We start from the raw sequence: 25,778 nt of genomic DNA, 5'->3' as shown, positions 1-25,778 counted from the left end.
CCCATGTTCGGCACAGATTCTAAAATAGCTTTGGCTTAGGACTTTGACTAGGCCATTCTGACCCAGGAACATGCTATGATCTGAACCGTTCTCTTGTATTTGGATGTTCAGGTTTGCTGTAATCTGACCAGCAGCTTCTCCCTCATGCTTATTTAGTTAAGCTGAGCTCTGAGAGATGCTCAAAGTTTAGGTGAATTGGTTTCATAACGTAATCCTGCGTTACAGCAGCACTTCACATCTTTACTAACCATCTCCTCTGGTCTTTATGATGTAAGGTGTGAATTTGGTCAGTTATTGTTGCTGCAAGCAAAGAGCACGTTTTGTACTGTAAATGGAAATAAAAACAAAAACATAATTCAGAAATTTAAAACCTTTTTTAAAAATCAAAAAAATTTCAGAGTAACTTTGTCCTTTTCTTAGATTATGCTTTTTATTTTTTTTCTTTATTTTTCTTCTTTCTTTTTTATTTATTATTATTATTTATTTATTTTTGTTTTTTCAGATTGAGTTTTCCTTCTTTTCAAACTGAATTTTCCAAATCCCATTCTGTTAACTTCTGGGAGGGGCTTTCCTGTGGAGTTAGCTGCAAAGACATATTTTTATCACCATTTATTGTTATTTTACAGATTTTATATTTTCAAATTAATTTTTTTTTACTAGTTTCTACGGAAGAGGATTAGGGCCAACAGATTTTTTTATTTTATTTCAGTATAGTATGGGAAAAAAGAATTCTGACTTTTTTTTTCTGAATTCTGACTTTAATCTCAGAATTCTGCCTTTTTTTTCTCAGAATTCTGACTTAATATCAGAATTCTGACTTTTTTCCCATACTATACTGAAATGAAATTAAAAAAAGCAGTTAACTTTTTTTTTTCTCAATATTTTTTTTTTCTCAAAACTCAATATGAAGACGAGAAATTAATAAAAAATTATATTAAGAATGCAAAAATACACTTTTTTTCTTACTGACTGAAAAGCCTTACATTGAAAAAATGTTTTCTGAAAAGTTTTTCTTTTTTATTTACTTTAAAACCTTTTTTAAAAAACGTGTTTTTTGCTTGCTACAATAACGGAGCAAAATAGCCTCCATAACAATGTTGTTTGTCCTCCGACGTTCTCTTAATAACCTCTGAGACCCAAAGCAGAGCAGCTTCCTGTATCCTGAGAGTAAATCACAAACCTCTTAGCCAATCAGACCACGTTTTAATGACGTGGGGTGAAAAAAAGAGCTGAACTCTGTTCAGATTTGGTGTCTAATTCTGACAGGTTGGGTAGCAGCTGTGACAGAGCAGTTAAGGTGGAGTGAGTAGATGTTCATACACCTTTTTAGTTTCAGTCCGTCATAAAGTGCAGCCGTTAAATTAAAATGAGGCTGAAAAATGTGTTTTTTCAGTGAAGTTTGTGAAGTCGTGCGAATGAACAAGAGTTTGTGTTGACCACCAAACTTGTACGTTAGGAGAACTCACCTCGCCTCTTTTCTTCTTGTGTTCTGGTCTTAGTTTTATTGGAAAGCTGATGCAGATTTGGTGTATTTAGAGATGTCTCCTGTCTCCTATCGGGAATACAGAAGACAACATAGAAAACTAACTATAGGGTCTGTTAGAACTGATCGTTTATAAAGAGATTATAGATATATGCAGGCCTGCTGGTCTACCAATAAGTTTGATTGTTGATGTTTGCTCTGTCATGTTTTCATTCACATTTGCTTCTCTATCCTCCCTGCATGCACCCACCCCACCTGTCAGAAATAAATACATTTACTGAAAGCAGATATTTAATTTTGTGACGTTTGGCTAAGGGTATCGTTCCTGATGACGGATTTATTTCATATTTTCTTTCAGCAGTTGGTTTGGGAATGCTGGCATGTCTCTTATCGCCAACCCCCTCAGCTGTTAGCAACAGTTTGTCTTAGGGAGTGAAAAGAATGAAAGAAAATTGATGTTTTGATGTTGTAATCAGCTACGCTGATTGGTCGATTTGAGCTGCGCATTAGTCAGACATTCAGGCAGAGGTCTTAATCAGCAGCAGCTCAGACGCAGGTTTGTTCTTCAGCTTTTTTTAACCAAACGTTCATTAAAAACGTGGTTTGACAGAGTCAACAGCATTTCAGTCCCTTTGAGTTTAAAATGAGTCAGATAGAAGTGAAAGATGTGTTTTGATTTTGTTTTATTGGTTTTTAACATAGAAACTGTTTTAACATTTTACAAACCAACTTCTTTTCACAATAAGCTGCTTGTTAAATAGACATTCAGGTTTTTTTTTTTTAAAACACAAACTTCTTACTAGTAACCATTTTTTCCTTGTCCTGATGGAGACTTTTTTTCCCAGTGTTATAAACATGCCAAAAAAAAACCAAAAAAAACCCCAATCGACTGGACTTTGTTTCCAAGTTTAATGACATTTTGCTTCCCGTCCAGGAAGCTTTTTCAATTCCAAATGTCAGAATTGGCTTTAAGTTCGAGGTTTTATGCAGTACGCCAAGAAAGCCTTGTTTTTACGGAAGAGGATTTGAGCCACTGGGGAAAAAAAAAAAAAGTTTACTGATTTTTAAATTTCATTTCAGTTTAATATGGGAAAAAAGTCAGAATTCTGACTTTTTTCTTAGAATTTGGCTTTAATCTCAGAATTCTGACAGCTAACAAACATGTTAGCATCAAGCCATAGCCATGTCTGTTTTAGAGACTAGCTCTCTTGTTTTAATGACCTTCTGCTCCTCTATTAATGAGGGGACCCCTCTTGCATGTAAAAAGTTGCCTAATTCCGTCAATTTCCACCAATGTGTCACTGGCCCTCTCAAACAACGTCCTTTGTCTTTGTCAGTGAAGCTGAGTGCTCCACATCTCTTCCTTCATGGTGCCCATCTACATTAAGGTCCAAAATTCTAAGAAAAAAAGTCAGAATTCTGAGAAAAAAATTCAGAATTCTGAGAAAAAAGTCAGAATTCTGAATTTTTTCCCCATGTTAAACTGAAATAAAATTTAAAAATCGGTTTACTTTTTTTTTTTCAGTGGCCCTAATCCTCTTCCGTATGTTTTGGCTTCGAAAACATACAAATTGAAACGAATGAACAGGTCCAACCCTTTGGAATGGGGGTCGTTTTGCTTCTTTGTTATCCTGTAATATTATTAACTTAAAATCTGTAGTATAGCAAACATTAATTCTGTATTTCAAAACAAGTTTTGAAAAGTTATAGCTGTTTTTCTTTTTATATATATATACACTATATTGCCAAAAGTATTTGCTCACCTGCCTTGACTCACATATGAGCTTAAGTGACATCCCGTTCCTAATCCATAGGGTTCAATATGACGTCGGTCCACCCTTTGCAGCTAGAACAGCTTCAACTCTTCTGGGAAGGCTGTCCACAAGGTTTAGGAGTGTGTTTATGGGAATTTTTGACCATTCTTCCAGAAGCGCATTTGTGAGGTCGCACACTGATGTTGGACGAGAAGGCCTGGCTCTCAGTCTCCGCTCTAATTCATCCCAAAGGTGTTCTATCGGGTTGAGGTCAGGACTCTGTGCAGGCCAGTCAAGTTCATCCACACCAGACTCTGTCATCCATGTCTTTATGGACCTTGCTTTGTGCATTGGTGCACAGTCATGTTGGAAGAGGAAGGGGCCAGCTCCAAACTGTTCCCACAAAGTTGGGAGCATGGAATTGTCCAAAATGTCTTGGTATGCTGAAGCATTCAGAGTTCCTTTCACTGGAACTAAGGGGCCAAGCCCAGCTCCTGAAAAACAACCTCACACCATAATCCCCCCTCCACCAAACTTTACACTTGGCACAATGCAGTCAGACAAGTACCGTTCTCCTGGCAACCGCCAAACCCAGACCCGTCCATCAGATTGCCAGATGGAGAAGCGCGATTCGTCACTCCAGAGAACGCGTCTCCACTGCTCTAGAGTCCAGTGGCGGCGTGCTTTACACCACCGCATCCGACGCTTTGCATTGCACTTGGTGATGTATGGCTTGGATGCAGCTGCTCGACCATGGAAACCCATTCCATGAAGCTCTCTGCGCACTGTTCTTGAGCTAATCTGAAGGCCACATGAAGTTTGGAGGTCTGTAGTGATTGACTCTGCAGAAAGTTGGCGACCTCTTCGCACTATGCGCGTCAGCATCCGCTGACCCCGCTCCGTCAGTTTACGTGGCCTACCACTTCGTGGCTGAGTTGCTGTCGTTCCCAAACACTTCCATTTTCTTATAATACAGCTGACAGTTGACTGTGGAATATTTAGGAGCGAGGAAATTTCACGACTGGATTTGTTGCACAGGTGGCATCCTATCACAGTTCCACGCTGGAATTCACTGAGCTCCTGAGAGCGACCCATTCTTTCACAAATGTTTGTAAAAACAGTCTGCATGCCTAGGTGCTTGAATTTATACACCTGTGGCCATGGAAGTGATTGGAACACCTGATTCCAATAATTTGGATGGGTGAGCAAATACTTTTGGCAATATAGTGTATATATATATATATATATTTGCATTCTTCATTATAGAATTCTTTTGGTTGTATTTTTAGTGCACCAAAGCAAAGCCTTGTTTTGGATACGAAAACATAAAATTGAAACGGAGGAACTGGTCCGCCCCTTAGGAATGTGGGTTGTTTGGCTTCTTTGGGTTAGCCTTTAATACCCCATACCTGTCTATGTCTCTGAAAGGGGGGGGCTATCTATGTCAGAGACATAGACAGGTATGGGGTATTGCAGAATAACAAAGAAGCCAAACGACCCCCATTCCAAAGGGGCGATCCTTTCGTCCGTTTCTATTTGCATGTTTTCTAAGCCAAAACAAGGCTTTGTTGGGCTAATCTATAAAGCCTCGAACTCAACACTATTTCTGACACTTGGAAACAAAGTCCAGTGGATTGTTTTTAACTTTTTTTAATAACTATGACCTGGATGACTGAGAATCTTCAACAGCATGCGTTTAATTCTAAATGACCTGTTAAAATACTTTCACCTGGTCAATAAGTGGCAGTAATGTTCAGTCATGATCCTAACACAAAATATTATCTTTCTCCTTTTAGTTGTTGTTTTTCCTAAAGGTAAAATAAGTGTCAGAATGAAGGTCTAATTACTACTTTAAATTATCCAGGACAGATTGTTGTATAATTTCACTAAATGTAGATCTAGAACCCCGTGGAATTCTGGGGGATGAAGGCAAATCCTCCTATTTTGTTTAAGGGGGCATTGAAAGACAAAGTGTGTTGCACAAGCTGTCAACACTCTGTCCTCACCCAGGTGGAAATTAGGATTTGAACTCACATATTCCTTTTCCCGATAAATGCTGCACCGCTTTAGGAAAAAGGAACAATTTCAATCCTGCTTACTTTCAGAGAAGTCTTCTAAAAATAATCCAGTTTTCCCTCCTTTTGTTAGTATAAATATTTAATCTTTATCACCTGAACATTAAAAGTAGTTTGATCCAGAGTGTCATTGAAAATTAAATAGATTTAATAAGATCATTGAATTTCCTTTCTAAAGTATTAAGTAATCATTATTAAATGATTAGATGTTTCCTTTAGAAACACTCTTTACTCTTTTTTTCTTTTTTTTTTGTTTGCTCCAGCACAGCATCATCATAAAATATTTTGTACTGTCAGCCAGAAATACACCTGATGCCTCTATAACACCATGACGATGCCTAACGTACGGAAAATCGGGCAAAAACGCTGGCTTACGTAAGATAAGTTATGGGTACATTTTGTATAAGTTATGAGAACGCTGAGGTACGCTGAAACACGCTGGCACACGTCGACATACGGCAACGACATTGAGAAATTGTTAGTGAGCTCAAAATTTGCCAACGTTGCCTAGGGCCCCAAGTTCCTGGGGGCCCCATAAAACTCTGTTAACATGTATGGTTTACACAGCTATTCCTTACTTGTTCATTTTATGTTTTTGATAAAAAAGTTCACAGGAGGAAAGCGTCAGTTCTCCTCCAGACTTCATTCCCATCATAGGGTGAGCATGAAGGCGAGTGTGATGGATCCTTCCTCCGTTCACGCCAACCACCAACAAACCTCCTAGCAGAAATGACACTGAATCTCCTGCGACTTAGGGGGGGGCGGGCGGTCAACAGCTGCTAGGTTAATACCGCAATCAAAGAAATATTTCTAGGCAGACCTGGCGCCTCTGAGCACATCGCTGCCTCCCTCAGGAGCAGCGATGCACCTGAGGGGAGCAGCTTTAACTGAAGTGAAAATCAACTTATCTATGTGAGAATTTTTTAAAGTCGTAGGGAAGTCATATGTAAATGTCAAATCATTATAACTTAGACATGTATATAAATGTACTCTTTATCAGACAATATTGCCCCAAAAGTAAGAAAATTTCTATTTAAAAAAAATCCTTTCTTTAAATCTTGTTTTTTTTTCTGTTATCTTCTGCAGGCCAGTTAGTTATACGTCAGCTTGAACACCTAAATTCGGCCAATCATATATCAATGATCATCTGTCAATCAAATATTTTCGGACATAGCATCTTGATTCATATTTCGCAGCTAATATACGCAACGGTTGAAATAAGAAATCAGAATCATTTCCTTTCCCATTGAGTTGCGTCCCAGTGTTCACGGGGATGGACGTCTGTATCTTCAGCAGGCGTAGAGCTAACAGAACTGGCAGCGTTGCGAGGCAAGGGCTCAAACATGTACGGCTGGAAGCCTTCTACACCAAACCAAGCTTCTGCCGCCCTGGCGTCCTCTTCCACAACAACTTCATCCCCGTTTTCCTCCTCTAGACTCATCCACGACCTCCGACACTAAACTCTCCTCCTCTTGCATGTTTCCGTTGTCCAAGGCTGATTTATACTTCGAAACCAGGTCCTCTTTGTATAGGTGGTACAGTGAGCACAAAGACGTCCCCGCCCCCTCCGCAGACACTCTGCTGCACCTCTCCCAAATTGTAGGTGACCGCAGATAGTGCCGCAGACAGGAGGCATCTGATTGGTCAATACTACATCGGCTTGTTTGTTGTGTTTGTATGACCGCAGTTGCTGAAAGCAACTCGTCAAGATGGACCAGCTAGAAGAGCGAGGTGTGTGACAACGCTGGGATCCTTTTTCCACCTGGATCCACAATCTGTTTCACCCTCATGTCCCTCCGTTGTCGGACAAACTTGCCCCCACTTCCACAGTTAGTTCATGATTGTACCTCTTGTGTTGTGGCGTGGTGCAGACCACGCTTCAAACTTTAGCATAAATCAAAGATGTCTGCATCAAACTCACTGTGACACACTGCTGCGTGGAGTATAACCAGCCCTTAAGTGCTACTTTCTCCCAATGTAATTTCTGCTAGCATTAAGTTGCTAACTGGTTAGCAAGGTGCTTCCATTTTTTATTTATGCTCAATATGGAAGCGTGGTCTGCGCAACGCCACAACGCAAGAGGTACAATAATGAACTAGCTGTGGGTCTAGATACGGCCGAGGCGGTGAGGAAGTGGGGGCGAGTTTAGTCCGACGACGGAGGGACATGAGGGCCAAGAAGAGCGGAGATCCAGGTGGAAAAAGGGTCCCAGCGTTCTCGCACACCTCTCTCTTCTAGCGGGTCAAACTTCACGGGTTGTTTTCCGCAATTTCGGTCATAAAAACAAAACAAGCCGTCCTCCTGTCTGCGGCACTGTCTGCGGTCAGCTACAATCTCGGAGAGGTGCAGCGGAGCGTCTGTGGAGGGGGCGGGGACGTCTGGAGCCGAGGTATTGCATTGCACTCATTGCACTGATTTTATGCAGTATTAACGCAGGGGTATTATTATTTTTCAGTGAATGCGGTTTTAATAGGAATAGGTGGAGTACAAATTTTCTACTTCTGTTATTTGCTGTTGTTTCTATAAAAAAAAAAAGCATAACGTTATTGCAGCTTTTATTGATTTATTTCAAATTTGAAGCATCGCCATGATAGGTGTGATTTACACCCCTAACCACAACAATCCCGCCCCCTTGATAAATGATAAACTTTATTCACTCATGTTAAGTCGGGCACCACTGGAGATAATTCAGAAATGCAGCGGTTGGAACCGCCGCTTCCCTACGACTTTAAGGTGGTTGTTAAATCTACCCACTTCCACTCATTCAGACATGCTTTAAAATGCAGCTGCAAAGATCGTCCTAATGTTTGCATTGGGCCTGTATAACTAATGCATCCAAAAGGGACAGTTTTCTGTAAACAGAACTGTTTTATTTGCTGCAAAATGTTTTTTTTTTTTTTTTTTTTACACCTGATGATTGCTTTTTAACTCTTCTGAAGTTTTCCAGCTGATGATGTGGGAGGTGAACAGCAGCGGACCCTCGTAAAAGGAAGTGAACTTTGTTATAATGACATTTACCAGAATGGAAGAGAAGCAGCTTGAAAGCATAAGTAAGTGACAGGAAATGAAACTGCTTTAAGAGGAATATGCAGCTGACGAACCATCAGCCTCTGCTGAGGAACTGTCTGCACAAAAATAATCAGCCAGTCCTGCTCTAACGGCTTCAGTTGGAGTGTGAATCTGGTGGGTTATGGCCTGATCTCCCCGCTCTCAGGAGAAGGTAGCTAGAACTGCCCGGTGCTCCGAGCTGCTGGTGTTGTGGAGACGCCGTTTGCCCGAGTTTACTTGTGTTTCCATGCAGGCTGGATAACTAATGATGTGTCTCGGCTTTGACCCTTTAGTGTTGTTGACCTGTAAGAGTCCAGTTCTCCCCGGGTTTGTTTGGCGGACTGTTTCCAACGATACCAGATGAAGTCATGGAGCAGGTTGAGTGTGAAATCCCAGGCCCAGATTTTACCTCTGTGACAGAAACGTTTTTAACACCACAATCGTTCTGCCCTGTTGATTCCTGCATCGCTCTACATTGTAAAAAGGATCTAGAAATCAGTAAAAATTTCTTAAATTAAGTCTTAATTTGAGGGGGTAAATGAAATGCTTTTCCAATGGAAAAGTATTTTTACTCTTAAAAGAAGATATTTAGATAAAATGCACTTGAAATAAGACAATGCAATTGCGTTTTCTTATTTTAAATGTAAATTGTCTTGCTCCATCGGCAAAATGTCTCTTTTACCTGCTCAATCCAAGAACAAATGCACTTATTTTAGGAAAAAATAACTTATGTAGATTTCCATTTTTTCCAGTGTAGAACTGGAATAATTGTTCAGCTTTTTTACCTTTACTGGAGAATATTCCACGAGGTTTGTGGCAGATTTCTCAAAGCTGTAACTGGCTGAATAGATAGATAAATAACAAAATGGACTAAACTGGCGGTCTTGAACAGGGGGTCCGTGACCCCTAGGGGTCCACGGAGGTACTGCATGTGGGCCGCGAAAGTTTGGCTTGATTACTTTTTTTTATATTGCCCCCTGCAATTTTTTCCACTAGTTGAAACATCTTTAAATCCACATTAACATGAATTAAACACACTGTAGTAAACAGATAAACGGAGGCAGAAGATGTCTTTCAGTCATCAATGCACACATTCAGCGACACACAGGAGCTTTTTCAAGCTGGACACCGTTTCATTTACAACACCTGTCCCATCAACCAGGAATCAGAATCAGAAACGCTTTAATAATCCCAGGAAGAAATTACTTTCATTACATGACTCCATTTGTAATAGAGGAGGACTATAGGGCCAGTTAGATATAACACAAATTCATACAATATATGTAATTAGGGGGTCCCCGCTCCACCTCACCATCGGCTTGGGGTCCTTGACTTGGAAAACGACGAAGACAGAACTATGAAATTTTTATGCAGGGTTTCTGCGGATCCTTACGCCTTCAACATTTATTAAATTCATCAGTCGAAAAATAAGTCCATAATTCTCAGAATATCTACAGTCAGTCTTTCACAGGTCTAAAATTAACATATTTAGTATCTAATGGGTCACCTCAGGTATTGAAGTAATTGGTCACTTTTTTTTTCTTTAACAATTTGCCAACTAGCTCTGTAATGTCATGAGATCCTAATAGTGGAACAAAAAGATATTTGTTTGTGTTTTATGTTGGCCCACACTAGCCTGACGTAGTCCTACTCAATTCTAGTCAGAATATGAGTCTGATACTGCTCCATAGAGCTGTGATTATGGGGCGTGTTTCGAACGAACCAGGAAAAAAAATGCCTCTGCACTCAATTGGATAGACCTACAACCAATAAGAGCAACGGAGTGCGTGACGTATGTTAAGCGAGGCATAGTTGTTGTCAACATAAATCAAAGCGTGCAGTTTCACGCCTAGAATAAGAAGATGAGCCTTGATCGCGTTTCTCTGTTCCTCTTTTAAAATTAATTTGCTGTCGATATCTTCTAGAACAGACCTAATAGCAGAATCTACTCACCTCAACTCTCCGGCGGCAGCCATTGTTGTTGTCACCCAAGCGCGCTTTGGTCACATGGTTGATTACGTTACGTTGATCATCTCTCCATCATCCTATAAAGCCCGCCCTGACAATTTGATTGGCCCGCCAGATATTGTGCGATCAGACTCGCGCTACTATTGAGCAATGCCAGACCGAACTTCCCGACCTCAAACGTTGTGGGCGGGACTAAGTTTGGAATGGCACCCAGGCTAGGCCCACACGGAAAAATGAGAAATCAACGGATAAAAAGCATTTTATAAAGCTCGACTAGGTAGGGAAAAAAAAAAGCTTCATAAATGCGCTAGAATAATAGCAGCTGGAAATAACTACCTTCCCTTTTGTTTGTTTTTTAGTTATAATTCATATTTGAATTTTTTTTTCTAAATTTTTCAAAATTACATGAGATTTATGTAGAGATCACTGTTTTTGTAAAATTGTTTTTTTTGCATATTTTTTTTTTCCACTTTTGATTATCGAAAAGTTGGTCTTAACTATTAATTTTAAGTGGCATTAGAAAGTTTTTCATTAAGCTGTGGAAACCCCGTTATATTAAAGTAAAACAATAAGTTTACACAGATCTATATTCCAGGAATCACTGAAAGTCAACAATTGGTGTAACTAAAGAAAACAGTCAGACTCTCGCTCAATTGTTCTGAAGATGTTTTTGACACCAGTCAAGGAGTCTTTTGTCAGTTCTGTCAATAAAGCAATCTGTAGTTGGAGCGCTGAGGTTTTAAGCACAATGAAGGTCTATCCTTCTGAGGACATTCTAAATCGGATGTAAAGCAAAGCTTCCCCCCGTCGTTCTTGAAACTAAAACCACAATCCTCCTCCTCTGTTTGTTGATGGCTTGAATTCCTTATTTATCATCTGTAATGTTTGAATATTAAGGCCGGTATTTTTGTTGTCTGTTTAATATAAAATCTGAATTTATTGAGGGCATTTTGCTTGACAGCGTCACTGCTGCCCCCGTCTGGTTTAAAGGGGAACTGTTTGTTCTGGAGGTTTCAGAGGAAGCTCGGAGGGGCCAGAGCTTTCTCTATCGCTGCTCCTCGTTTATAGAATAACCTCCTGCTGCTCATTAAGGACGCTCCTTCCCTGCTGAATTTTAAAACACGGATCAAGACTTACTTTTAGGGGGAGTGGCGGCCTAGTGGTTAGGGCATAGAGCTTGGAATCCAGAAGTTCTGAGTTCGAGCTCCACTCCCACAGACTGCCACTCTGGGTCCCTGAGCAAGACCCTTAACCCCACACTGCTTATTTAGCTTTCTTATTGCCATACTTTATATTTTTATGCTGTATTTAGTCTATATTGTGTTTTATAATTTTTTGCTATTCAGCACTTTGTTTTCAGCTGTAGCTGTTTTAAAGTGATATATAAATGATGATGATGATGGAGGTGGTGAATTACACCCACATCTTGCTCCGCCCCTTTGTCTTTGAGTTAAACTAGTTTTTGTGGATTTCAAATTCACTGTTATGTTTTCCCCCGATAACCAAAAATAAACCTAACTCCTTGATTATCAGGTCTAATTACAACATTTGCATCTGACTTGGAAAGTGTTTAGAAGGTAAACAAAAATTGGAACATATGTATCCCTGTGGTGGATTAAAAGTGCTGGAAAACCGAAAGTATTTGTGAAAAAATGACTTGTTCTTCAAATGTCTCACTGTGTTTGATCTAGTTTTATAGTTTTACTGAAGGTAAATTACTTGCGTCTCCATCGGCCTGATCAGGGTTTAGGTTTCATCAGTTACTTTTTGTCAAAATCAAATTGATTAAAGAGAAAATATTTTAAATTGTCCTAACGTCGAACATTAGCGTCAAGGAGTTTATTCCTTACCAAGAAGTGGACCGTTAGCTAAATTCTTTCCAAAAAGGTTAAAAAAACAATCCGCTGGACTTTGTTTCCAAGTTTTCCAGGAAGTTTTTTCAATTCAAAATGTCAGAAATGGTGTCGAGTTCAAGGCTTTATACAGTGGCGGTTCTAGACCAAATGAACCAGGGGGCCAGGAGGGGGCCAGCATGTTTTCATAGGGTCACAAAAAAGCATGAAATAAAAAAACAGGGCAAGGGATTCAAATATATTAAGATAGCTGCATGAAGTGAAATTTGAAATCATTCTGAAAGTGAATTTCTGTTCATTTAGGTTTAATTAAAATTATGTCTTAGACTTATGTCTTATTAGTTCAATATACACTCATAATTTATTAAATTTACCTATTTCTGATTTAATTTAAAATTACACTTTTCTTTAAAATCTGAATTGGAACTCAAGAATAACTAGTATTTTTTTGTTTTGAAAAAAAAAAAACATTTAGCAGATGAAAACCATTATCCTGTCTAAACACCACTGAAGCTGTCACCTTATTGTTTTTAAATCATTAGTAAAGCAGAATTTGTAAAGAAAAAAATGAAATAGTACGGAAGAGGATTAGGGCCACTGGGAAAAAAAAAGTTAACTGATTTTATTTCAGTTTAACATGGGAAAAAAGTCAGAATTCTGACTTTTTTTATTGTCAGAATTCAGTCAGAAATTTTGAGATTAAAGTCAGAATTATGAGGAAAAAAGTCAGAATTCTGAGATTTAAGTCAGAATTCTGAGATTAAAGTCAGAATTCTGTTAAACTGAAATAAAATTTAAAAATCAGTTAATTTTTTTTCTTTTTTTTTCAGTGGCCCTAATCCTCTTTCATAAAATAGACCCAAAGGACCTATCAGTTACTTTATCTCTTCCAGCGCAGATCATCATTAGAATTTCTTTGAGTATTATGTCTTCAGTACAGGGGCCATAACAGGGGCCAGGACATGATCTAAAGGGGCACTGGCCCCCATTGGCCCCTGTCTAGAACCGCCTAACAGCCTTGTTTTTGTTTAGCCTTGTTATTTTCTAAACGAAAACAAGGCTTTGTTTTTTTTCCACTCTATAAAGCCTTGAACTCAACGCTATTTCTGACATTTTGAATTAAAAAAACGTCCTGATGGGAAACGAAACGTCTTCAAACTTGGAAACAAAGTCCAGTGGATTGTTTTTTTTCACTGGATGACTGAGAATGATCACCAGCACCATTGGCTTAAGTAATTCCTTAAAGGCTAATCACATTTCCAGAGATATTAGACTCCAGAAAATAATAAACAGAACAGCTTTGGTTTAACATGCTTCTCTTACTGTTATCTGCAGGTTTCTTTTCTGACGCTCAAATGAACCAACATCTCCTTCATAAATGTCAGAGGGACCTGCTATCTGGCTAGTTTAGCGTGTTCATTTATCACAAAGAGTCTGACGTTTAGTTTATGGCTAAATGATCGGCGTTAGCTGCCAGACGAGCATAAAACCGATCGATGCGTCAATCAGCTGATGTCTGAGCTGCAGTTCCCGACAGGCTGGTCAGGATTGGGACTTTGTCACATGTTGAGGGAAAACAATGCGAGGAGTGTTTAAGTCCTTGCATCACATGACCTTTTGGCTCGTTCAGCACGTTTCTGGATTATTTTGGTCTAAAGTTTTAAGGGATTTTATGGAAAGAATTAGCACCCAGGAATCCTTCTGAGTGTGAGTATGGATGATTTCTCTCACAGAAATCATTCATTCCTTTGTGAAACTATGAAGGGAATTTTGTTCCATTACTGTTGCTAGAATAAAAAAGATAATTAAACCTTCTTAATAAAAAATGTTGGAGTAACTTTGGTAAATATTTTCTGTATTTAGTTTTACAATTTCACTCTTTTGAAAAAGCATTTTAAGAAGCCTGAAGTGACCCAAATCTGTTTGGTTTTGGGGTTTTTTGCCCATATGCGACCTGTATCTGATCTTTTAATGAGCTGCTTTTTGTGTCTCTGCTTCTGTCTCCTTGAACCCCAGTCGGCCTCGGCAGATGGCCGCTCACACTGAGCCTGGTTCTGCTGGAGGTTTCTTCCTGTTAAAAGGGAGTTTTTCCTCTCCACTGTCGCTACAAGCATGCTTAGTGTGAGGGATTGTATTTGAGTCAATGAGTCGATGCAATCAACTGGTTTTCCTAAGATAGAAAACTTTGAATCAATTTGACTGTATGATCTGGTTGAACTGTAAAGTGCCTTGAGATGACTTGTGTTGTGAATTGGCTCTATAGAAACAAACTGAATTGAATTGAATTTTAATGACAGTCTGAACAACACAGATCCCAATTTTTTTCCAATGCGACCGAGGCCACTTGGCTATGTGGTCCTGAATCCGATACGAATCTGATCTTTTCAAATGCGACCTGTCTGAACGGCTAGGTCGCATTCATCCGACCTGAACGCCATTAATAACCGAAAAAGGTCACTATTCTGGGTCTATCAATGAAGAAGCAGCAAGAAAAACAACAACCATGGCGGACGGTGAAGCGGAGAGCAGTATTTCTGTTTAACCATCTTGAAAAGGTTGTGTTTTTATGGTTGGGAAAGATCGCTATCTGCGCTCCCACACTACCATCCATGTTTACTTCTGTAAACACAGAGCACGCTGGCCTGTGACGTCATTGCATCCTCTACTGCGCATGCGGGACACTTAGGTTGCATGACTGCAGTTCACACAGGAGATCACATACAAGTCGCATATATTTGGAAATATGAACGGCAACACGAAAAAATCAGAATTGAGCATCAAGGCCTTCAATGTGAACGTAGCCTAACAGGTCTTTCAGGATCAGAAATCTAGCGGATAGACAAATGTTCAAATACTTATTTGCAGCTTTATCATACAAATAAATAGTTCCAAAATCATATACGGGGATTTTTTATTTTTATTTCATGTTTGGTCTCTCACAGTGGACTTGCACCTATGATGACAATTTCAGACCCCTCCACGATTTCTGTGTGGGAGTATTTGCAAAACAGCAAGCTGTTCAAATACTTGTTTTCCTCACTGTACCTAAAAAAAAAAAAAAAAAAAAAAAAAAATATATATATATATATATATATATATATATATATATATATATATATATATATATATATATATATATATATATATTTTAGGGATGCACGATATAATCGGCCCCCTATCGGTATCGGCCTTAAAACTGAATATCGGACATCGGCCACCCCACCGATATTTAACCCAATATTTGATCAGCTTCTGAGTTTAATACTACTTCTTCTTCTTCTTCCTCAAAAACTTCTTTTTTACAGACTTAAAAACTTCTAAAGACGAGGGAAAAAATATTGACACATTAAAATATCCCAATATCTTCATATGCTGATATATTGCCATTTAAAAACACCATATCAATCTCTTTTACTAATGAAATATTGCTATATGTCATCGTTATGCTACGAAATCCCCCTAAAATTCACGAAAATTTGCCATATTTTTATATGTTGATATATTGACACGGTATCCATCTATTTTACTAACAAAATCTCACAAAAATTTGCAAAATATCACGAGAGTTTGTAACCGAACGATGAAATTTCACGAGATTTTGAAAGTAAAATAGATCGATACCGCGTTTTTAAAAGTCAATTTGATATCAGCATATTAAAATAAATTTGAGTATATTATTTTTCAAAGTGTCAGAAATGGATAACAAAACTGCTATTTTCAATGACTACTTATTTTTGTCCAGCTTTAACATCGTTATCGATATCGGTTATCGGCTACATGAGTTTTAAAATATCGGCATATCGGCCAAAATCCCAATATCGTGCATCCCTAATATATATATATAAATTAAATAAATATAGATCGCTGTACATTAAAGCAGAATTCACTATGGAGTTAATTTTGTTCCATTAATTTGCAAGCAAATAAGTTAAAAAACATGGTGATATAAACTTTTTCTTTTAATTTCTTTTACCCAAAAAATTTGTTTTCATAATTCTGTTTCAGATTAAAATTTTTTAAATTACTGTTTTTCAGAGTTGTACAAATTGATTTCTTTTTTAAGTAATATTATTGCTAACATTCGTACAGATCTATAGAAATGTGCCTTTGCCGCCCAGTGCAGAGGAACGGCGCCTTCAGAAGGGAAGAGAATGTGATCTAAAAACCCAATTTAAAAAGAATGGTAATCAGACATGAAAAAATAAATAATAAATATAAATAAATAATAAATAAAAAATATGAAAGCATTGAAAAAAAAAGTAGAATATGGTTGTATATTGTGAAATAAAAAAAAGAAAAAAAAACAAAACGAGAAGTTTTCCTCAAAACCTTTTTTTTTTTTTTTTTGGGTAAGAACTTGTTTCTCATCAGCTGCTCTGCATTTAACCTCGATCAGAGCCTCGGATCGTTTACAGCTCTGTAGTTTCTGCATGAAATTAGCACCTAAATTACACTTTGAAGCTTAGTGTTCATTTTTGTACTTCCTCTTTATGTTCTCTGCTTGTATAACGACTCGTTTAACATGACTGGTGGAAATTGTCGGATAAAATAAGAGAAAGGTGAACGCTCCCTGACCTGAATGCATTTTAGAGGATTTGATGTAATAATCCATTAGAAAGTCTGGAAAGTGTGGCAGGTTTTTTTCTAATTCCCCCCTAAATCAAAACTGTTAGAAATCGGGTAACTATAAAAAAAAAAACCTTGTCATTGTTTCCAATAGGCTGCTTTTCTCACCCTGTTGCGTAAATCCGAGCAAATTCTGCATTATAGATAAACGGCATGCTGTGAAATTATGCAACGCCGTTACGACAGGAACAGCCGGTTGATCCCTGCACCTGTCCTGTAACGCGGCCGGCCATAAACAGCTTTCGTCGAAGGGAAACCCGCTGCTCTTCAGATCTGTCATAGATGACGGCTGTTCGATTTGACCTCCGCCGCCTCTAATAGACTTTTATTGCCATTCCTTCTTTTATAAGGGAAACCGTACGGTGGAGCTTGTAAATGTCAGCCTTGTTGATGTAGAAGTTTACAGAAGTGTTGGTTGCGCAATGGGAGTAAGCTGAAACCCTCATTAGCGTTCTGTTTCATTTCAGCCTGACCCATCAGCCTCAGAGGCTCCTCTTTGCAAACACGGATAGATCCGTGCTGATTCTCCCTCAGACGTTGCTGGTTTGTGGTTTGCAGAACTCCTTCCTCACCTGTGCCAGTAGTTTTGGACGTCATGCTTTCATTACACAGATGGTGCCCTAATATGGTGTTGATCCTTTCCTTTGCGCTGGTTTTTTTGCTTACATCAGTGTAGCTTAAGTCACGAGCACCAGCTCAAACCTTCCCCATTTTAAATAATCTCCCCCACTGCAGAAATCAATCTTAAAATGAGTCGAATTTCCTAGAATTAAGTGTATTTGGTCTTAAATTGTGCAGATAAATAAGATCTGCCAATTAAGGTATTTTTACTCTTAAAATATGTTTTTTGTTTATATGAAACATAAATATTCCTTATTTTTTAGTAATAAAAGGAAAATAAACTTATTTTAAGAAAAAAAAAAATTATATTCATAGCAGTGAAGCAGCAAAGTTCCTAAAAGCTTTGACTTTTTTTTCCCTCATAAAAAAAGAAAGGGAATCTTATGTGACTTCATAGGAACGGTTGTTGTGTTATTGATGTTTTCCCCGTCACCATAGTTACAGATCCGTGGCTGGCGCGTGTCCCACTCACAGCACACACACACACCAGTGTTTTCCTTGTCTTCTCGTCCCCTGATGTGATTACAGGAGTCCTGCTCCTCCTCTGGAACCTGCTGCAGGAGAAACCTCCAGGGAGGAAGTGAGGTCACGGGGAGATCTGTCCCCGTTTGGGTTAGCTGGTTATAGTTAAAGGTTAAACGTTTAGTTTTGGCGGTTCTTGTTGAAGAGGTGTTTTTTTGGAAGGAGTCAGACCACAACCGGAGGAATCCCTGATTAGTCCTGTCGACCCTTCAGATGTCAGTCAGAGGGATTGTAGATTGCACCAAACACATGCAGGCCTGCAGGATCCAATTGGAGCCTGTTTTTGTTTTCTGTACTGTCTGAAGCAACAAGGGTGGAACCCAGAGATTCCGGTCTATACATCCACGGCTTTGGGTTATGAATTGATGGAAGGAATGGAGGATAGCTGACGTGTCTTTTAGTGATGTGTGGTGTGATCGTATCAGAGGGGTGTGTGGGGGTACAGCAGCAGCAGCAGAGGTAAGGGGAACATTCCTCCCCAGTACATCACAATGATTACCATCTGAGGGAGGCTCTCACACCCTCCAGTTGGACTGTGGAGGAACAGAACATGTTGTCCCCCGGGGTGTGTGTGTGTGTGGGTGTGTGAGTGCTTCACCTTCTCACCACATACTGATTTTGTTGACAAAAAAAAACTTTTTTTGTCCTCTAAATGCTGTATTTTGTCTGTACCAGGAAGCTCTCTGGCTCCCTCTAGTGGAGAATATATTTTTTCTAAGACTTAGAAATTTCGTTCAGTACAGCTCTCAAGAAATTAATCAAAATTAGGACAAATTATTTGACATTTCCAATTCCTCCTGAATATAAAGAATTACAATTTAAAGAGATTTAAACTCTATATTGGGGTTTGTGGTTTCTGTACAACTCAATTGGAAACTACTAATCATTTGTTTTATGGATGTAAAGAAGTTAAAAACCTATGGGATCAACTTCAGATCTTTTTATCTTCTAGATCTATAAATGTGGACTTTAATTCCTTACAAATAATTCAGTTTGGTTTATATATTAATGAAAAAAGGTGGAATTCCAAATAACCAAATATTATATCCATAAATTTCGTCATGCAAAATGCTCCCTCTCATTCTCTGCTTTCAAAAACGAACTTTCCTCCTTCAACTGATGTCTGAAGAAGACGCAGAACCTTAAAGCAAATAAATTGTCCGATTTATTGGAAGAATTTAGTCCCCTATTCTTGATAATTTATTTTAGTTTAGTTTTTTTTTTCCCTTCCTGACATTTTTTATTGGAGTTAATAGGAGTCGTGATCTTATTAGTTTCTTGTAATGTCCATGTTCATTGATATTCAGTTTTTTTTTTTTATAAAAAAAAAAAAAGCTCTCAAGAAATTTCCATTTTTAAAGTGCAGCAGTGATAAAATGTAAACTTAAGACTGATATATGATTTACAGATTCCAACATTCAGCGCTTTTTTTTTAAATATATATATAAAAACATTCAGCAGTCTAATGGCAGTTGGGAAGAAGCTGTTCTGGAATCTGCTGGACCTGCATCAGATGCTGCAAAGCCTCTTCCCAGAGGGCAGCGGGGAGAACGGTCCATGGTGGGGTTTTTGGGGGGTCATTGATGACGATGTAACGGGCTCTGGACATGCAAAGCTGGGATGAAATGCCCCCATGATCCTCTCTGCTGTTCTCAGTCTTCTCACTAGGGGTGGGTATTGCCAAAGAAGTCATGATTCGATTCGAATCACGATTCACAGGCCACGATGCGATTCTATCACGATGCATCACGATACTTGAATTATTGTGATGCATTGCAATATTTTCTCCTCCATGTTTTGTTTTTGAATGACTCGGCGCAGTATCTCGCGGCCGGAAATGCTTGTGACACAAGGCAGCGTGCGTCAACACATTTGCAGCGACATCTACTGGACTGAAAGTTGTATTCCAGTTGTTTTTGGCTGATGTTCGCCAACCATTCATGCAATTTTGTTTATTAATTTGTTTTTATTAATAATCGATACTTGGCGTCAAGAATCGATGAAGTAGATCACGAAAATTAGAATCACGATGCATCATCATGACGATTATTTTGCACACCCCTTCTTCCAGTCTGAGGCGCTGCAGCCTCCTCACCACACAGTGACACAGCTGGTCAGAACGCTCTCTATGGTGCTTCTTCTCATATTTTGTAAAAGCATTTGGTTTTATTAAAACTTTCTCCATTCAAAACCAGCGATACCTGTGGTCAACAGCTGAGGGAGACGATGTGCAGTTGCTGAGATATTGTCAGAAATACAAATCCGGAGAGTTTGTGTTCAGTAGGGCTGGGTAAAAAAATCGATTTTAAATCTATTCCTTTACATTTTTACAAAATCGATGTCTATGGAATGAGATTGATTAGTACATGACGTTCACATTCAAATGAGCAGGAAAGATGCTCTAAAGATTACTTCAAGCCAGACAGCTGCAAATATAGCTGATAGGTTGACTGAAGACGTTAATAAATGGGGGCTGAGCAGCAAACATCCTGTAGTTGTTACAGATAAAGCTGCATATATGGTTTATACAGTGGAGATAATGCAGCTCATGCATGTCTGAGTGAGTGAGGCTTCATTTTTTCACTTTTCACAAATAAGTTTGAACTTTTGAGACAGTTTGGTTCACATCTCAAGTTTAAACTGTCTGATTTACAAGTTTGCACTTTGTGTTTAATATGACAGAAAAAAAATACATTTTATATTGTTCAACTGTATTTTGAAAAACAGTTGAACTACTTTCATTACGGTAAAAACGTAAGAACTTTATTAATCAAAATCGAATCTATTCAGGACTTTGGCAAAAATACCCAGCCCTGGTGTTCAGCCATCCTGAACCGGAACCAGAACCTTCTCCCTGTGTGATCACAGCGGGTTGGAGGCGTTTACCTGAAGTAAACTGAAACTCAGAATATCTGTCGATGTATCGTTTTTTTGTTTGTTTTTTTAAGATGTTGCACAACTTCTCAATCAGATGTAAGTTTGGGCTTTGATTGCAGCGCTCTGTTATATGGTTCTGTGTGAGACATCCAGAACCTAAAACGCTGTTTATTCTGGATTATATGGAGCTAAATTAGAGCCATAAATTTTGGTTAAAAGAAAAAAAATTCTTAATATTTTACATGTATGGGATTGTTTTGTTTTTTTGATGATTTTACAAATAATTCTAGTTTCAATGCTTCCTTTTTGCAACAGCTTGGAGTATATCGTGTGTATATACGTATAATCATCACTCCATATATCCCAGAAACTGAGTTTTTTTTATTTTTTTTTACCTTAATTTTTCTGGTTCAGTTTTTTTCTTTTAAATAAAACTTATGGCCCCAATTTAGCTCAATAGATTTATACTTAAATAGAAAAACAATTGTAAAAAAATGTATCTTTATGTTTCAGGCTGCTGCATTTGCTTCATTTTATTTAGGTGTATCAGAGTAAAGCTTAACCTGATAAACATTTTTTTAGATTTAAAACATTTCAAACCTTTAAAGAATCTGCAGGTAAAGGTAACGGCTGGAAGATCTGTTCCTGCTTTTCATGTTGAAATGTTTTTCCCTTTTTACCTGGAGTTTTTTTTATTTTTATTAAAGTATATTGAAGCGGTTGATTGTTTCTACTGTGGCTTAATTCTGTTCCTCTTATTTTTTTCTGTTATTTCGTTTTTATTACATTTTTAGAGTAAATATAGAGTAGTTAAAGGAAAAACTCATGCTGGGAAACTAACTGGATTCGTCTCTTTCTTTCAGTGCCTCTGGAGCCAACATCGTTGCCATCGATAATAAAATTGAACAAGCAATGGTGAGTCATCGGTTCAGCTAATAAGCTAATTGGTCGATAGAAGAATGTTGTTGTTTATTAATAAAAACAGATATTTGCTTCTCAGTTACTTCAATTGATTTCAATTAAATCATATTTAATTTATTGCATGGAGTAAAATCTTATTTAGATTTATTTGATATATAAAATAAAATATTTTAAGCCTTTATGTTTATTAGTTTTGATCAAGAACTTGCAGCTAATAAAACTTCAGAAGGTTAAAGTTTTACATCAGACCAAATTAAGCAAAGATTGTTTCTGCTGAGGGGTTTAGGAACCCCGCTTTGCTTTAACCCTTTATAGGGCAATCAGTGAAATAATCCAAAAGAATCAAGCCAAAAGTTTTATTGGAATCCAGGATTTTATTACCTTTATACCATTAAACAAATATGGATATTTTGATCGCAACAATGAAAGTCAATGTAATGAGAAACGCCAACTCGCCCGAATTTATTAAGAAAAATAACAAAAGTGCTTCTATAAGAAATGTGAGTGAAAAAAATAAATTTTTCTTTTTTGTCCAAAATAACCATCTAGACATTGATGCTGATACAGGCACTTACATTTTTTTTTTTTTATAAACCTTAATATACTTTTTAACTTTTCAATTAGCTTTTTACCTTTTTTTCATGACTTCACTTTTTTTTTTTTACACTTAATTTCCAGTAGGTAATTTATCATTGAATGCCAAAATAAGATGTTCAGCCATGTAGCAGGATCTTTGCTACATGGCTGGATATAGATCTTGTGCTTCTAGATCTGTGCAAGTGATCAAAAATAGTAACCTTCCGTATAAAGTGCTAATAGAACCCTTTAGCTTGTTTCCTCCTCTAAACTCTGTGTTTGGGCATCTTGTTTTCCAGTTTTTCCTTCCAACCAACTTTCCCTTTTCCTTTAGAGGCCTCCCCTCTCTGTGAGGCATAGATGATTCTCTTTCTTTCTTTTTATATATTCAAAATTAAATTATTGGGACTTGTTTTACCTTCTAAGCCATAAGTTAAACCGAATATTTTATTGAAATGAAAAAGATACACATGTTTGAGGAAAGAAGAGGAGACGCTTTCCAGGGTATTTTTATTGGTGGAAAAATTTACAAATCTACAAACTTATATTATATTAAATTTATATCAACGTGGTGTTTAAAAAAAAAATAAATGAATTCAGATTTTTTAAGTCTAAGATTATCTAAATAGTCCCTGGATGCTCTTTGGACACCCCTGACCCTGCTTTATCCAATATTAACAACCCTTTTTTTTTTTTTATGTATTTCATTTTTGTTAAACTGACCTTTTTCAGACCAACGGGAGTTTTATTAGCTGTAAGCTTTAGATTAGATTAGATTAGATTAGATTAGATGAGCTTTATTGATCTCACAGCGGAGAAATTCACTGGTCACATATTGGCATAGTAATTAAAGAAAAAGGTGCAAACAAGGAGGAGAAGGTGCATTAAGAATAGACTATATATACAGTATATCAAGATAAATAAGGATTACATGTATCACACAATGAAAAACAAAATAAAAATAAGAAATAAAAAAATACATGGGGGTGTCACAGAGATTTGAGGTGACATATGTCACCTCATTTAAAATCAATCAATGAGTCTTTGATGTGAACTGAGATGCTTCTGTAGATGATAATCTGACCCGGCGGCTCCTCTCCGTGTTCTCCAGGACCTGGTGAAAAGCCATCTGATGTATGCCGTGCGGGAGGAGGTGGAGGTCCTGAAGGAGCAGATCAAGGAGCTGTTTGAGAGGAACTCTGTGCTGGAGCGGGAAAACGCCGTGCTGAAGTCTCTGGCCAACAGCGAGCAGCTGTCTCAGTTGTTGGCTCAGACGGGCGCCGCCGCCGCCGCTGCTGCTGCTGCGACTGCCGCCACCCCTGGGTCCGCCTCCAGCTTGCCGCAGATCCATCCCATACCCCAGCAGCTCCAGACTCAGATCGACGCTAGTCAGCAACCGCAACCCAACGTCACCTCGGCTTGAAGAGGGTCTGCCCTGCTTTCACAGGGCAGAGATAAAGAGCATCTTCTTGTACAACTTAACATAATTAGCATATGTGAAATTAAACTGTCCTTTAGCCACCAGCTTGACCACAGAGTACAGTGCTTGTGTGTGTGTGTGTGAGTGTGTGTGTGTGTGTGCGTTAGCAAGCGAGACTGAAGCGGTTGGGGAATGTATGCGTGCGTCTGTACTGTGGGCCTTTTCCAGTGTTAATGCAATCATCGAATGAGACAGAGGGGCTTACAGGAAGTGAATGGAGGAGGGGGGGGGGGGGGTCAGGCAGGCTGTGGGGGGGTCATTCCAAAGCAGAACCACCAGAACTCCCAACCTGACCGGAAACCTTCTGGAATTTGAGGGAATGGAGGAGGTTCACAGCATAGAGATGGACAGGAAGTAGAAAAAAGTGATTATTTTTTTAAATGAGACGAAGTCTGGGGGGGGATGGGGGGGTAGACGGGTCATTTTTGCCTGGCTGCTTCATTTATTTGGGGGGGGGGGACTGGGAGAGTCTTTATTTAGTTTTTTTTTGTTGTTTTTTTTCTCCGAGCGCCACACTGCTGCCGTTCACCTTCCCGCATCAAGTCCGACTCTCGCCTCAGTCCCTCTGATGTTCTACTGTCATGAGTGTTTTATTTATTACAGGGCTGCTATTTCCACAAATGAACAATTTCACACCAATCTAAAAACACCGAACCCCGTTTGGCTCATTTCTTCTTTTCTTTTTCTTTTTTTACAGTGTTTTAACAGCTGCCCTCTGTGAAGACGAGAAATCAAATTCTGACACGTTTAACACTAAGATATTCCGCTGCGATCGGCGATTTCTAGCTTGAGCTCCATAGAATGTACATTTTCTGTATAGTATAAAGTATTATTGGACGGGCGACGGCACCCGTCTGCATCCCATGTTAATGGAGGCCGGCAAAGGTTGAAGAAAAAAAAAACATATTTGATCCTAAAGTGAATTTAAGAGTATTACTGCCCCCTCCCCCCAACTCTGGATTACCTGTAGGGGGTGGGGCAACGGAGGGAGAAAAAGCTGTGAAATCATCCATCATACTTCAACGTACGTCAACCAAAGATTAAAAGCTGTGTGAATCCATTCTTTTCCTCTTTAAGTTTTGTTACTTCCTCCTTCACAGAAATAGTTTTGTTGCTGTTCAGCATGTTCTGCATGATCTGTAACCTTCAAACCACTTTCTTACCTCATTTTTATTCAGCACTCTTTATTGTAAGATAGTCTGAACAGTGTAAATGGAGGGGGGAGCAGGCAGGCCATGGTGAGGGGGTGGGGTGGGGTAGGGGTGAGCAGCGAGTTGAAAATAAAAGCTAGTGTTTGCCGACACTGGTCGCGAGAAAAAAAAAATGAAGTGAGCCATGTTTTGTTCGTTTTAAATGGTGTTTGAATTTCATATGCCAATAGTTTTGTTACTTTGCAAATTTTATTGTATTTAAATAAAAGCAATATTCAGATTCAAACGGTCTGCTGGTTGTGATGTGTGGCTCGGATCAACGTTTACGGTTTGTTTACCAGAGATGGGAAGTAATGAAGTACAAATACTTTGTTACTATACTCAAGTAGATTTTTCTGATATTTTTACTTTACTTTACTACTTATTTTTATGGCGACTTTTTACTTCTACTCCTTACATTTTTACACAAATATCTGTACTTTCTACTCCTTACATTTTAAAAAATCGGCTCGTTACTTTAGTTTTGAATAATTTCAATGGAGTTACCGTTATTATTTTTCACGTCATCAATACCATATTCAATCTAATTGGATGGGAATCTACGTTGCATTTGACGCACCACTACAAAATGAATCGACAGATTCGGCGGTATTCATTCACGGCAAATCATTGCAGCTTGGTGGCGGTGGCGTTAGCATAGTAGCATGGACGACGAGATGATTGAAAATGAACACAACGGAGATCTAGTCCTATTGGCAGACATCCATTTAAAATGTAGGCAACGGCATGAAAAAAGTGGTTTCTACTTTTACTTTTATACTTT

At 38.4% G+C, this 25,778-nt stretch overlaps 1 protein-coding gene across 1 annotated transcript in view; it reads left to right on the top strand.

The window, feature by feature from the left end:
• Positions 1-25,241, top strand: part of LOC119782543 (TSC22 domain family protein 2-like) — a 59,449-nt gene extending 34,208 nt beyond the window's left edge. The window contains exons 3-4 of the mRNA XM_038283551.1: positions 21,691-21,742; positions 23,436-25,241. Of these exons, the coding sequence (XP_038139479.1) occupies positions 21,691-21,742; positions 23,436-23,747 (364 nt within the window). The 3' untranslated portion in view covers positions 23,748-25,241. The remainder of the gene's footprint in view (positions 1-21,690; positions 21,743-23,435) is intronic.
• The last annotated feature ends 537 nt before the right edge of the window (positions 25,242-25,778 follow it).

Source organism: Cyprinodon tularosa, unplaced genomic scaffold (genome assembly GCF_016077235.1).
Source record: "Cyprinodon tularosa strain WSP-4 unplaced genomic scaffold, ASM1607723v1 ctg195, whole genome shotgun sequence".
NCBI classification, from domain to species: domain Eukaryota; kingdom Metazoa; phylum Chordata; class Actinopteri; order Cyprinodontiformes; family Cyprinodontidae; genus Cyprinodon; species Cyprinodon tularosa.
The sequence above is the reverse complement of the archived record's forward strand: the minus strand, read 5'-3'. Positions and strand labels throughout refer to the sequence as shown.